This window comes from Mustela nivalis (genome assembly GCF_964662115.1).
Source record: "Mustela nivalis genome assembly, chromosome: X".
NCBI classification, from domain to species: domain Eukaryota; kingdom Metazoa; phylum Chordata; class Mammalia; order Carnivora; family Mustelidae; genus Mustela; species Mustela nivalis.
In genome coordinates, this window is record NC_139040.1 from 25,967,718 (window position 1) to 25,981,265 (window position 13,548).

Genomic DNA, 13,548 nt, shown 5'->3' on the forward strand with positions numbered 1-13,548 from the left:
GGATAAGACTAGTAGTTAAAGCAAAAAAGATAAAAAGGAAACCTACTTTTCAGGGCACTCACAGCTCAGCACAGAGACTAAGATGCTCCTGGATGAATTACCAATATTACTGCCTGTTAAAGGTTCCCTCCTTCATTAGACTAAGTGAAGAATGCAGAGAAGGATACATAAAGCATTCAAGTTACACCTCTAAAGCCACAACTACACTGTGAGGGGAACATACAGAATTAAAAAGGAGTATTATGCATAAGATATAGTTATAATTCTTAAATCATAAATTTTCTGAAGCATAAATTTTTTGTGCATTAATGTAATCCTGAATTCTAATCTTGTGTGTGCGCGCAGAAAGGAGAGAAACCGAGTATAACAATTCATCTTTAAGAATTTCAAAATAAAATTAAATACAATTATTTTTAGCAAATACATACACCGTTCTTTTGTCTTGTCGGAGTAGTTTAGAAGAAAATTCACTCAAAATATCAAGAAATGCCAAATTTAAAGGTGGATGGCTCTCTCCTTGTGGGTTAGGCTCTTTAAAAGCAAATTCTATGCCATCTCTGCAACAGTAACAAAGAGAAAAACATTAAAAAGACTACAATACAAATTTGGTAACTTGGGAAATTTCTCTCTACAGTTTTATTCCACTACTAAGATACTTCCTCTGTTATGTATTTAATCTGAGGAATATAGAAAATGAGGCTACAGTGTGAGAATGAGCAAATATATTTACATTTTATGTCACTATTACTTTAAAACAAAACAAAAACACACAGAGGTACACACATACACACAGAAGCCTTTACTCTGAATGTGGTTTGGTGTATCTACTTTCCTTCCTTGGTTCTCTTCTCCATAGAAAATAGCCCAAATTCTCTCATGTAATGATCAATACATTTTCTATATTTTTCAAGACATAAAAGGAAAACTAACTTAAAAATAATTATTAAAAACTATTTGTAGTGACCCATGAAAGAGTAAATTTAAAACTTAAACTTCACTCAGGGCCTATTTTAACTATATTTACTTAATAATAAATACCTCTAATCAAGACAACAACCCAATAGTATCTTCTTATACTATACTGAAAATTAACTGTGTAAAAAAAAAAAATCCAGATGAAACTGGAAAGAAGGAAGGTTACGACATGAAGAAAACAATATATTACCTTCCCAAAATAATCACTAATCACTAAATGTGTGGTCCTTAAATATTACCTATTATCATCCAGTGTATTAAGAGGCATAAAAAGGAATTTGAGACTTTCAGAGCAATGTGAAAGGAGAGAGTAAACTGAAGTTGGGAAAGATATGGAACTAACTTAAAGAGCAGGAAAACATCTGTAGGGAGACAATTAACACTTTTATAATTAAGTAAGAAGTATGTGATGCCTGAGTGGCTCAGTTGGTTAAGTGTCTGCCTTTGGCTCAGATCATGATCCCAAGGGTCCTGGGATAAGTCCCACATTGGGCTCCTCGCTCAGCAGGAAGCCTGCTCTTTCTCTGATAAATAAATAAAATCTTTAAAAAAAATAAGTCAGGAGTAAAAGAGACACAGATCGAACAAGAGACCTTTCATAAAATTGGTTGGCTCAGAGGCTAAGCTCTTCATCCAGAATTAAGAAATTATCTGTGTGTTGGTTATGTTAAAACTCTAAAATATGCTCATTATGTGAAAGTATGATTATCAGTAAATTACATGCCCCAAATAAAATCAGATCATTTCCAGTATTGATAAGGCAAAGAATATATGTATACAGAAAGGTGGCTGTGGCTCAAAACATGGGAAAAGGTCACTACAAAATAGAAAACAGAACCAGAAAGAGAAAAACTGCATCAAGTCTCAAAAATTTCTCTACCTAGCAGTGAGATTATAATAAAAGCTGTTAAAAGAGATTTTATAATACCTAATAAATATGTGTTTCTTCACATAACTTATAAAGATTTTGTATTGCTTTAATTAAAGCAAAGACTTTCTATAAAAGAAGTTTTAGTCCCAACACATGTGTTAATGGAGATAACATTATTACTGGTTCTCAAGAAAAGATATATGCCAGAGATGTGGAAAAAAAAAAAAATAACGCATCAACTGAGTTTGGTTATTCTAAACAAAAGAATACAAAAAAATTTCATGATTAAAAAAGAGGAGAGCTGAATAAAATATTTGGAGATTACTTGTGTAGCATAGCAATGGCCTCTCTTGTTTTCAATTGATCAAGTCCAAAAGTTAACGCAAAACGTCGAGCAAGCTCTTTTATGCCGCTAAATGTTGAGGATGATCTATCAAAATTATAGCCGTTTTCTTGTATCATTTCATTAAAAAGCTATTTGGAAAGAAAGAAAGCATGTTAAAGAAGTTTTGTTATAATTACAGATTACTAACATCTTTTAAGAATCCCTTATTCTCTACTTTAAAATATAGCAGATGCTCATAAATGAGGCATTTCCTTTTATTCTAAAACTTGGATTTTTAAAAATCCCATGATACAAATGAACAAAACCACAGTCCTTTATATATTCTGACCAGAGGTAGTTATGGACATTAGACACTCTTAAGGTTATGGCACAACTCTGTTGGGCTGGTGTTAACTGGATCTCAAAACAGCATATAAAAATATAAAGAAAAAAGAAACCCATCCAACTATTAGGCAACTATGCTGTTACTCTACGTTTACATAATGCATTTTCACATCAAGAACTTCTATCATAAATAAGCGCAACAAAATACAATTTTCAACTACCAAAGAGCCAAGGTTTTTAACAGACAATGGCTACTACTGCTAAGAATATTACACAATGAGCACTCTGACCTGGTAGAAACAAAAACAGATAACCTTTCTACGGGAGAATCTGTACTGGAAGCTGTAAAAACTCTCATGTCCTTTGACTAAGCAATTCTAATTACTGGCCTTTACTCAAAGGAATTATAATAATTATTTGTGCATGATACATAAGTACAAAAACGTTTTAGTGTTATCTGTAATAGCAAGGATGGTAAAAGACCTCAACATTAAACAAGAGATCTTGGTTAAATCATGGTCCCTCTATAAAATGTAGTACTATACAGTCATTAAAAATGCTCAGGGAAGTATTTAATTGCATGAAGGCAGTATGGTTTTATAACATGAAAAATTCAGGCTTGCAAAATAGCATGCCCAATATGGTTTAGTTTCTATAAAACTTAAGATTTCATATAGGCATAAAAAAAGACAGGCTATTAACAACTAAAAATGTATTTAAGTGAAAAACAAGAATAAATTGTATTTTTTTCTAGTTCTTGTATTTTCTAAATGTTCTACAGCAAAAGTCTATTATTTTATAGGATAAGATTTAAATGTTACCTTTCAAAACCTTTTAAATTTTATTAACTTTAATTAGGAATATCTAAGTATGCAAATGAAACTAAGAGTTTTAACACCTAGATTTCTTAAAAACAAGAAAACTTATGACATTGAAATAGGTTAGGTTATATTCTGCATGCATTTGGTCTCCAAAGACAGAAGTATATTAAGCATATGATTTTATGCAACTAAACCTACCTCACCACTGTCAAAATGAAAATGAGTATTGCAGTTTGATTATTAAGATTGATAAATGGTCATTAAAATAAGTATGAAAATGAAAAAAAGTAAAATTCACTTGAACCCTACCAGAGCAAGTTAGCCACAGCTAAAATTTTGGTGATTATTTTTCCAGATAGATATACAGATAAGTACAATTTTATAGGGATGCTACACTATAATCTTTTAAATTTTATTCTCAAAATACGTGTTGTGAACTTTACACACTAGTGAATACAGATCTACACTAATTTTACCTTGGATAAAATTTTAAAAGTAGAACTGCTGCCACAAATGGCAAACACATTATATATTTTAACATATACTGCCAAACTGCCTCCCAAGGTTATATCAACACATAGTACCGACAGTACTATTTCCCCCCAAACATTAGATAGCTGTTACGTTTTGCTAATCTTACCAGTCTGAAAGCAAAAAATGATCTCGCTTACAGTGTCTACTACTTAGATTGAAAATCTTACATTTCTATTTTTATGAACTGTCTACTGCATCCTTTGCCCAGTTTCCTACTTGCTATCTTGAAAAGTATTAGGTATTAATTACGTTTGCCTAAAGTTGATACTCTTCATAACTTACCTGCTGCAAACTGAGAATGAGGGTCTTTGCACACTGAATTTTGTCTATCTGCCTTGTTTTACTCATTGTTTCTTTGATGATATCTCCATAGTCATTATAATACTAGAAAAGAAATTTGTACAAATTAGAGCTTTATTTCTTAAAACTCCTGGACAATAAGACTAGTTTTATGTTAGTCATGTGAGTAGCATATATTACAAAATTCTTATTTGGCTAAAATTATGCGTTCAAACAGAGAAAAGAATGTTACTGAAACTTGAATTTCTAAGCATATTAATCCCTAACAGCAATAAATTCTAAAATAGACAGTTGAGATCTAATCACCTTAAGCTCCAGACCGGTTTTAAGGAGGTGTGGAGTAAAACAATAATCAGGCACTACACGCTTTCAAAAGTAACAAAAAGGACATAAACAAAGTTCTTCTGCTCTTTGTGAACTACTAAGACAATGAATATAATCAGTTACTTTTATAACTATTTCATTGTTAACTGGCATGTTGATCATGTGCCATTTCCAACTTTGTTAATTTGGCTTATAGAAACTAACAGCCTGGGGCCCCTGGGTGGCTCAGTCATTAAGTGGCTGCCTTCAGCTTGAGTCATGATCCCAGGGTCCTGGGATCAAGCCCCGCATCAGGCTCCCTGCTCAACGGGAAGCCTGTTTGTCACTCTCCCGCTCCCACTGCTTGTGTTCCCTCTCTCAATCAAACAAAAAAAAAAAAAAAAAAGAAGAAGAAGAAGAAAAAAGAAACTAACAGCCTGTTACTACTTAAAAGAAAACTCACTGTGTCAACATTTATGTTGTCACATTATAATCTAAGACCTTGTTTCAAAATGAAAACATAACAACTCTCAGAGATAACAGGAAACCATGCCCTTAAGACTAATAAAATTGACTTTACAGGGGCGCTTGGGTGGCTCAGCGCGTTGAAGCCTCTGCCTTCTGCTCAGGTCATGATCTCAGGGTCCTGGGATCGAGCCCCGCATCGGGCTCTCTGCTCAGCAGGGAGCCTGCTTCCTCCTCTCTGCCTGCCTCTCTGACTACTTGTGGTTTCTGTCAAATAAATTTTTTTAAAAATTGACTTTATAATACGTAAGCCTAGAAAGTTTAAAACTCACAGAAACAACTTCACAAACCTTAGTTTTTTTCTTAAAAATCTAAAAATAGTAACGCCAAATAACTTAAGTCCCAGAGTAATTTATGATGGTGTTAGAGTTCTATCATGTGGCAAAATATTTCAAGAGCGAACTCATTAATTAGGTTTCTGACAAATTTATTACATATTTAGCTGGTGACAGCAAGGACTTAAAAAAGTTTATATTCATAATTAGTTTTTCTTTAATCCTTTCTCAAGTAAAATCTACCTTATCATATTTAGTTATATTTCATTAGTATAATTAGTAATATCTTTTCTACTACCACTTAAATATTAGAGAATCTCACAGATACTTATGAAGACTGTGAATAACACACAGTGAATCCAATCAGATTTTCAAAGCCTAAAGGAATCTTAGTTATCACAGTGGAACAGATGAAGAAAGGCAGGATACAACAGGTACTGAATTACTCAAGGTCAGGAGCTACATAGTAACCAAGCCAAAACTATAATGGCTAGGTCTCCTGAATCCTAGAACAATACCCTTTTTATGCTACATCAAGCAGAGGAGGAACACCATCCGATTGTCTTAAACTACACCACAAAGATAAAGACTAACAGTGATAGTTAACCCAAAACATTTCCAATATTTTAAATGAAGTGAACTCAGTAAACTCAAAATGTCCATTAATGGAAGACTAGAAAAACGAAGTAATATTACAAAAAATGTTAAATTTTAAAAGAAATTTATTTTATGCTAGAAAAGTAATTTACTATTTAAAAAATCCAAAGGCAATCAGAAATAAAAGCCAGTGTTACATTCATTTTCTTTTAAGCATTATAAAAAATAAGTTGCTATCCATTTTCCAACTTTACCTTCATATACTGCTTGAAGATATCTGCAGCAGTATTCATCTCCACCACAGTATATACAATTAGCTTACAAAACGCTGCAAGTAAATTTCTCCTCTTGTGCAGAGCTTCAATTTTACTGGCTTCATCCTCCTGCTGACCATCTGGGAAAAAAAGTTACAAACATTAAGCCATCTGTATTTTACTTCAGCCATATGTATTTTTTAATTCTTACTATAAAATACCTTTATTTTGGAGAATTTGAAAAATACAGTAAACACATTCAAATAAAATACCAATTATAATCACTCCTAATATCTCAGTGAATGACCAGTCCATTAATCCCAATACACAAAAGTTTTGCTCAAAGAGTAAGCGTAAGGCTGCTTATTGAAAATGTAACAGGAACCAGTTGAGTGAGTCAGAGGAACTGATGTTTAGTGAAGTCAGGCTTAGCCTGCCTAAGGCAATCATCCACCTCCCTACTAGGATTGCTTGCCAATGAGATCTGCATCTTCAGTGTTCACTGGTTAAGGCCATTGGGGGCTGGGGGCAGCCAACCTCAGAAATTCTTCTATCCTTTCCAAGGATGACCCCATCCCACCTGAGCCCCAACTCTCACTGACACATACTTACTTTATATATATTACATATACTCATGAAGTCTGACCTAGGAACTATTCTGTCTTTTTAAGATAACTTCTTATGTTTCTGCTTTGACCCATTATGTTAGATGCTGACATTCAGAGTTATCACGGAAATAGGCTTATTTCCAACTTTGTAGTCAAGGAAGCCGGACTATAGCTTCCAAGTACTGCCAAAAGACTATTACTGATTATTTGATATTGCAAACAAAATTGTGATGAAGCCTGTTATACAAAAAGCTATGTAAAGAATTTTCCTCTGAACAAACTTTACCAACAAAATTCCTTATTAAAAGAGACCTTATTCTGATTTACATTTCTTTGGTTAGCAGTGAAGTTCAAATTTTTTGCGCATTTATTAGCCATTTATGTTTCCTCCTTTGTGAACTGTAGGGGTATACCCTGTCAGGTCTTCAATATAAGGTTCCCAGTATCAGAAAAATAATTTGTAAAATAGGAATGTTCTTTAAAACAAATGTTTATTTTACCCTACCTCTGATAATCTTCAGTAACTGCTATTAAGTTAAAATCAAATTCTGAGACTAGGAATTTAAGATAGACCATAAGAAAAAATTGTATCGCAAGTGCAGATTCCAGAACCCCAAAGACATTTGCTTAGAAACCTAAAATATCTTGTTTACTCTTTCAGAAGATTACCCTGAACATACAAACTTTTTCTAATTGTCTCTGTGATTATAATGGATTTCTATACAATACTGTTACTAATCACTGTTCAGTACTACTCTCAGAAGTACACATATGTAGAGGTTCTCCCCTACAGACTAAATTATCCAGATATTAATTACCCAGTTTTTGAGCTCTTATTTTCATTTTCTTTTTCGCCTTTTTCTTTTAAGGTAGGGGTGTGTTTGTGTATGAGTGTGTGTTAATCTCTACAACCCAACATGGGGCTTTAACTCACGACCCTGAAATCGAGAGTTGCATGCTCTTCTGAATGAGCCAGTCAAGGCACTCTGGGGTTTTTTTCACTTCTCATCAAAAACTAGCCACCTTTTATCTTGTGGGGATTAAAGAGTGTTAGAAAAGTATCCAGCATACTGGGCCTTTCATGTATGTCAATTGCCTTTATTTTTCTGTGTTATCAGTGCCTCTAGAAGTATTCTCTTCCATTCTCTCTTTCTCACCTAATGTACATGGGCTAACAAATCAAATAAATAACCATGGATCTACAACACCAGGGGTTAGATGAGAATGAAAACCAATGGAAACTCACCCTGCTGGTGGGAGAACAAAACAATACAACCACTCTGGAGAGTATTTTCACAACACGTGGTAGAATTAAGATGCACAAAGACTATATAATCTGGCAATTCCACTCTTAGGTATGCACTAGAAAAGCATTTGCACATGTGCTCAAGCTGGTAAGTTTAAGGACATTTATTGTACACTATTTATATAATAGGGAAAAAGTGGAAAAAAGTTGGATAAAGTAGTCATGCCTGGGTGGCTCAGTTGGTTAAGCATCCAACCCTTGATTTCAGCTCAGGTCATTGTCTCACAGTCATGGAATCGAGCCCCACTGAGCCCAACGGGGCTCTGCACTCGGTGAAAAATCTTCTTCAGATTTTTTCACTTTCCTTCTCTGCCCCTCTCTGCTCATGCTCTAATATGAATAAATAAAATCTCTTTTAAAAAGGGTAAAGTAGGGCACCTAGGTGGCTCAGTCAATTAAGCATCTGCCTTTAGCTCAGGTCATGATCCCAGGGTACCTGGATCCAGCCCCACATCAGGCTCCCTGCTCAGCAGGAAGCCTGCTTCTCCCTCTCCCCTGCTTGTGCTCTCTTGCTTTCTGTCAAATACATAAAATCTTTTTATAAGAAAAAAGGATAAAGTAGGGTTAATTATTACATAATAATTCAGCAGTCAAGATGAATAAGCTAAACCATATGTCAACACTGACAAATTTCAAAAATGTTAATGCAAAAAAGCAAGATGCAAAATAAAATGTTCAACATAATACCATTTATATGGGAGCTAGCAACAGAAAATAAACTATATATTGTTAACAGATACATAAACTCCTGGTATAGTAAAATTAAAATGCAAAGGCATAACACCAATGCAGGATAGCAGTTATCCCTAGGGAAAAATAATAGGATTGGACAGGGATACAACTGAGGGTTTCATCTGTATCTATACTTTATTCCCCCTCTAAAAAAATTGCTAACAACAAAATTTGACAAATGCTGATGACAGATATGGACAAATATGTTATATTTTACATTTAAAAAAAAAACTGGAATATATTTCACTTTTAAATAGGGGGGAAAAAAACGTCCAAGAAGGTAAGACTGAGCATAATTTCAAGAAGCTCCTAGAAAATTCAGAAGTATTGGCGAGCTTATTCTCATTCTAGTTCTATGGTGTAAATTAAGCAGAGGCAGTCCCCCAACTAAAACAAAAGGATTATAAAAGAAAACTGGTTTTGTATCAATTTTTGGAAGGCAGCTAGGCTTTCCCAAGAAGTTTTAAAAACTCCTACTCGTCTTTTAGGATCCAATCCAGATGCTAGCTTATTTCAATGTTTTGACTGCCAGACCAGTTAATAGGTCCTCTACATGACCACAACAATGTGGACATGCTTCTATTACTTATCAAACTGCATTATAATTATTTGTGTCCAGGTATTTTTTGCACTTGAATTTTTTTGAAGACTTTATCTACTTATTTAACAGACAAATATCACAAGCAGGAAGAGAAGGGGAAACAGGCTCCCTGCTGAGCAGAGAGTCCCATGCGGGGCTTGATCCCAGGACCCTGGGATCACGACCTGAGAAGAAGGCAGAGGCTTAACCCACTGAGCCACCCAGTAGCCCCTGCACTTGAATTCTTAAAAGGAACTGTCTCATTTTTTGATATCCACAACATCTACTTCCTGACCAACAAATGTCAAATAAATGTTAAAAATAAAAGTGTAACTAAACCATCAACTCCAAGTAAAAGGTAAAAAACTTTAAGTATATAAACTTTAGTACACAGACTTTTGACAACTGTTTTTGCTACTCTAGGTTTCTCAATTCTCTTCTGGCTAGTTTTAAATACTTAATAACAAGTTCTTATTGAAAATAAGCTACAAGTCATTTTTAAAATTATATGTATTTAGGGGCGCCTGGGTGGCTCAGGTCATGATCCCAGGGTCCTGGGATCGAGCCCCACATCGGGCTCTCTGCTCCGCAGCGAAGCCTGCTTCCCTTCCTCTCTCTCTGCCTGCTTCTCTGCCTAGTTGTGACCTCTGTCTGTCAAATAAATAATAAAATCTTAAAAAAATAATAAAAATAAAATTATATGTATTTAGAATCTGATTTGCAGTGGTACGTTAGTGTATGTATGGAGATTCACATATACTGATGTTATATTTTTTTAAAAGATTTTTTTTATCTACTTATTTGTCTGTTTACCAGAGAGAGTGAGCAGAAGCAGGGGGAGCAGCAGGCAGAGGGAGAAGCAGATGCCCTGCTGACAAGGAGCCCAATGTGGAACTCAATCCCAGGAACCTGGAGTCATGACCTGAGCCAAAGGCAGATGCTTAATTGACTGAGCCACCCAGGTATCCCTATAATGATGTTATATTGTCCTTCAAGTATAACTTCAAATTAAGACCAAACCCAGAAAGAAGCCACCCAACACTTTTTTCCATGACGTCTTATTTAAGTAAGACATCTGTTGTATGTAATTAGGGAAGAAAGAGTAACTTACCACTAGGGAAGACTGGTGAGATTATTTTCCTGTGAACATTCTATACTGCCCCAGACATTTACAGAACAATTTCAGACATCTTCTAACACTGAGAAATTACAAAGTTTAATAACCCCCAACAAATTATGAAAACCTGTGTTACAGAAGTATACAACAAAAATGTCACTTAAAGAAATACTTTATTCTGCTCTAACTACCTGGAAACTGGTTATTACCAATAACTAAGGGGAAGAGGGAGTAAATTTTACTGAGTACCTACTTCATGCCCAGGCACTGCACAAGTCACTTTCCTCAATTAATTCAGACAGTTCTGTAAGGTAGCTACAAATCAGAAAAATAGGCTTGGGCTAGTGAGAAGCAAAGATCTGACTCCAAAGCCTATGCCCTTAGATATCACCATGTTTTTAGAATATTACAAAAATTAACATAAATGTGCTGGAACATGCACTTGTTTCATGTTTTCAGAATAAAATATCATATAGTATCACAACACTTTACATCACTGTTACTTCAGTTGATGGTGGATGCAAAGACTTAACAAAAAGATGCCAAAAAAATTACCTGCACTGTTGTTATCATCATCCTGTTCAATGAAGACATGATCCAGAATGAAGCTGAGCAACTCAGATTGCAATGAAGAATCAGGGGTGTAAACTAATGGCTCTAACATGTCGCGCCCTCCTGACATAATTTGATGGCTGAAGATCATCAGAATATCACAAAGAATAGTGAAGGCCTATTAAAAAAAAAAGTACAGCGTGCTATAATCCAAGGTTTCTCACCAACTGCCACAAGTAACATATACTTAACACAGAAACAGAACCCAACTTCTAAGAAAAATCAGTGTATAGTATTTTCTTAAGTTTTTAGACCTGAGGAATAAAATTTCTGTAAAGATGATTTCTAGTATTTGCAATCATGCTTTACTAACTGCAAGGTAATTTCATTAAGTATTATTTTCAGCAACGTTAAGTGACTTATGTACAATATATTAACACTACCAAAACATGCAGTCAGGACTCAACTTCAGGTTTTCTGACTCCAAACCCCACTCTCCACTATATGACAATACCTCATGGTATACATCCCTAAATAGGGAATAACAGAAGACAAAAACATACCAAGGAGATCAACTATCTCCCAGAATAGAGATCACAAAGTCCTTGGTACTTTTTAAATGCTCTCATTCTCAATATGTGTAGTGATTAAGTAGGGGGAAAAACCACAATAAACTATGTGCCTGCTTAGGTACTCATCTGACAAATCCGATAATATCATAATAAACATAAAGCCAAAGTTGTATCTCAAGAAGCTTATAAAAAACTCTCCCAGGAGTTTTAAATGGATTCAAACATGGTAAAAGTATTCAGAAGAAAACTGGAAATTTTTCATTATCTGTTTGGGAACGGGTAACAAAAATAGAATTTAGCAGTCACAAAGTCAATAGCGAATTACATTAAAGGAATTACATTTAAGTTACTGCTAAGACAGGTAACACAGAGCACAAAGCAGATCTCAATAATGTTTTCACCTTCTTAGAACTAACCACATTTACTTCTTTTTCTTTTACTTTATGCTTTTACTTCTTTCAGTTTTTCCTCATTTTACTATGATAGTAGTCATTTACACCCATCAGGATATCTGAGTTTACAAAACCTTTCGCAACATACGTGGTAAGAAAAAAAGAGTGATAAGCATGGTGATATTGTCTAAAAAAGTAAACTGGCAGGTCAAGTGAATTGACCAGGACAAGAATTTCTGGAAGCTCTTAGGAAGACTGACACACAAGGTATTTCATAACCAAATAATTAATTGCCAAGGACTGAAAAACAGATTAAATAGGAGGTCACATATGATAACCCATAAGAAATTATGTTAACACTTTAATAGGGAATATTATGCTCAATATCTTGGTGGCATATGAAAACAAAGAGGAATACTTCATGTTATTAATTTTGGATCAATGTATACCTCATTAAAATCTATCGTAAGAGTTTAATTCTAAATTGAATTTACTATATACGGAAATTTTTGTTCCTTTCATGTGAACTATACAGATGAAAATTAAATTTCCAAATCATTTATTTCTACAATTCAAAACTACATACTTAACACTGGAGAATTTAGCAATGTAGTAATTATAGGAATATACTTCATACTTTTTTTTTTAAAGATTTTATTTATATATTTGACAGAGATCACAAGTAGGCAGAGAGGCAGGCAGAGAGAGAGAGAGGAGGAAGCAGGCTCCCCGCTAAGCAGAGAGCCCAATGCGGGACTCGATCCCAGGACCCTGAGATCATGACCTGAGCCGAAGGCAGCGGCTTAACCCACTGAGCCACCCAGGTGCCCCATATACTTCATACTTTTGCAAGAAAAATGTGGAAGTCAGTTACTGGATCTTGGCCATTTATTATCTTCTAATTTATTTATGCCCAAGCATACAGATATGGGAGTGACAAATGGGAGTTGGAAGAAGAAAAATAAAATTAACAGCTGGATAATGAATGTGAATTTTTAACTATAAAACTCTAAATGTACTTTACTGAAATCAGTTTTGATACTTTAAAATAAAATAAAATACAGACAAGGGACACTCACAAAGGTTGAAGGACTTTACTAATTGCTTTATAGCTGGATGACCATATCTGAACTGCTTTCATAGTAGCTTTAAGAAGGACGGGACTGGAAGAGACTATGCTGAGTGAAATAAGTCAAGCAGAGAGAGTCAAGTATCATATGGTTTCACTTACTTGTGGAGCATAAGGAGTAACACGGAGGACATTGGGAGATGGAACAGAGAAGTGAGTTGGGGGAAATTGGAGGGGGAGACGAACCATGAGAGACTATGGACTCTGAGAAACAAACTGAGGGTTTTGGAGGGGAGGGGGGCAGGGTGATCCTGGTGATGGGTATTATGGAGGGCACATACTGCATAGAGCATTGGGTGTGATGCATAAACTATGAATGCTGGAATACTGAAAAGAAATACAAAACCATGTGGACCCGTTCCCCTCCCTGAGGCATACTTGCACTTGCTAAGTTCAAGAATAACTTATGTAATTTCATACATCTAATTTGTATAT

General features: G+C 34.8%; 1 protein-coding gene across 2 annotated transcripts in view; it reads right to left on the bottom strand.

Moving 5' to 3' along the window:
- The window catches only part of STAG2 (STAG2 cohesin complex component), an 83,789-nt gene that overhangs the window by 18,117 nt on the left and 52,124 nt on the right, over nt 1–13,548 (bottom strand). For both annotated transcript variants that reach the window (XM_082717271.1, XM_082717270.1), the window contains exons 23-27: nt 11,024–11,198; nt 6,126–6,265; nt 4,154–4,255; nt 2,172–2,320; nt 429–557 (exon numbers count right to left, since the gene is read on the bottom strand). In XM_082717271.1, coding sequence (XP_082573397.1) covers nt 429–557; nt 2,172–2,320; nt 4,154–4,255; nt 6,126–6,265; nt 11,024–11,198 — 695 coding nt within the window. The remainder of the gene's footprint in view (nt 1–428; nt 558–2,171; nt 2,321–4,153; nt 4,256–6,125; nt 6,266–11,023; nt 11,199–13,548) is intronic.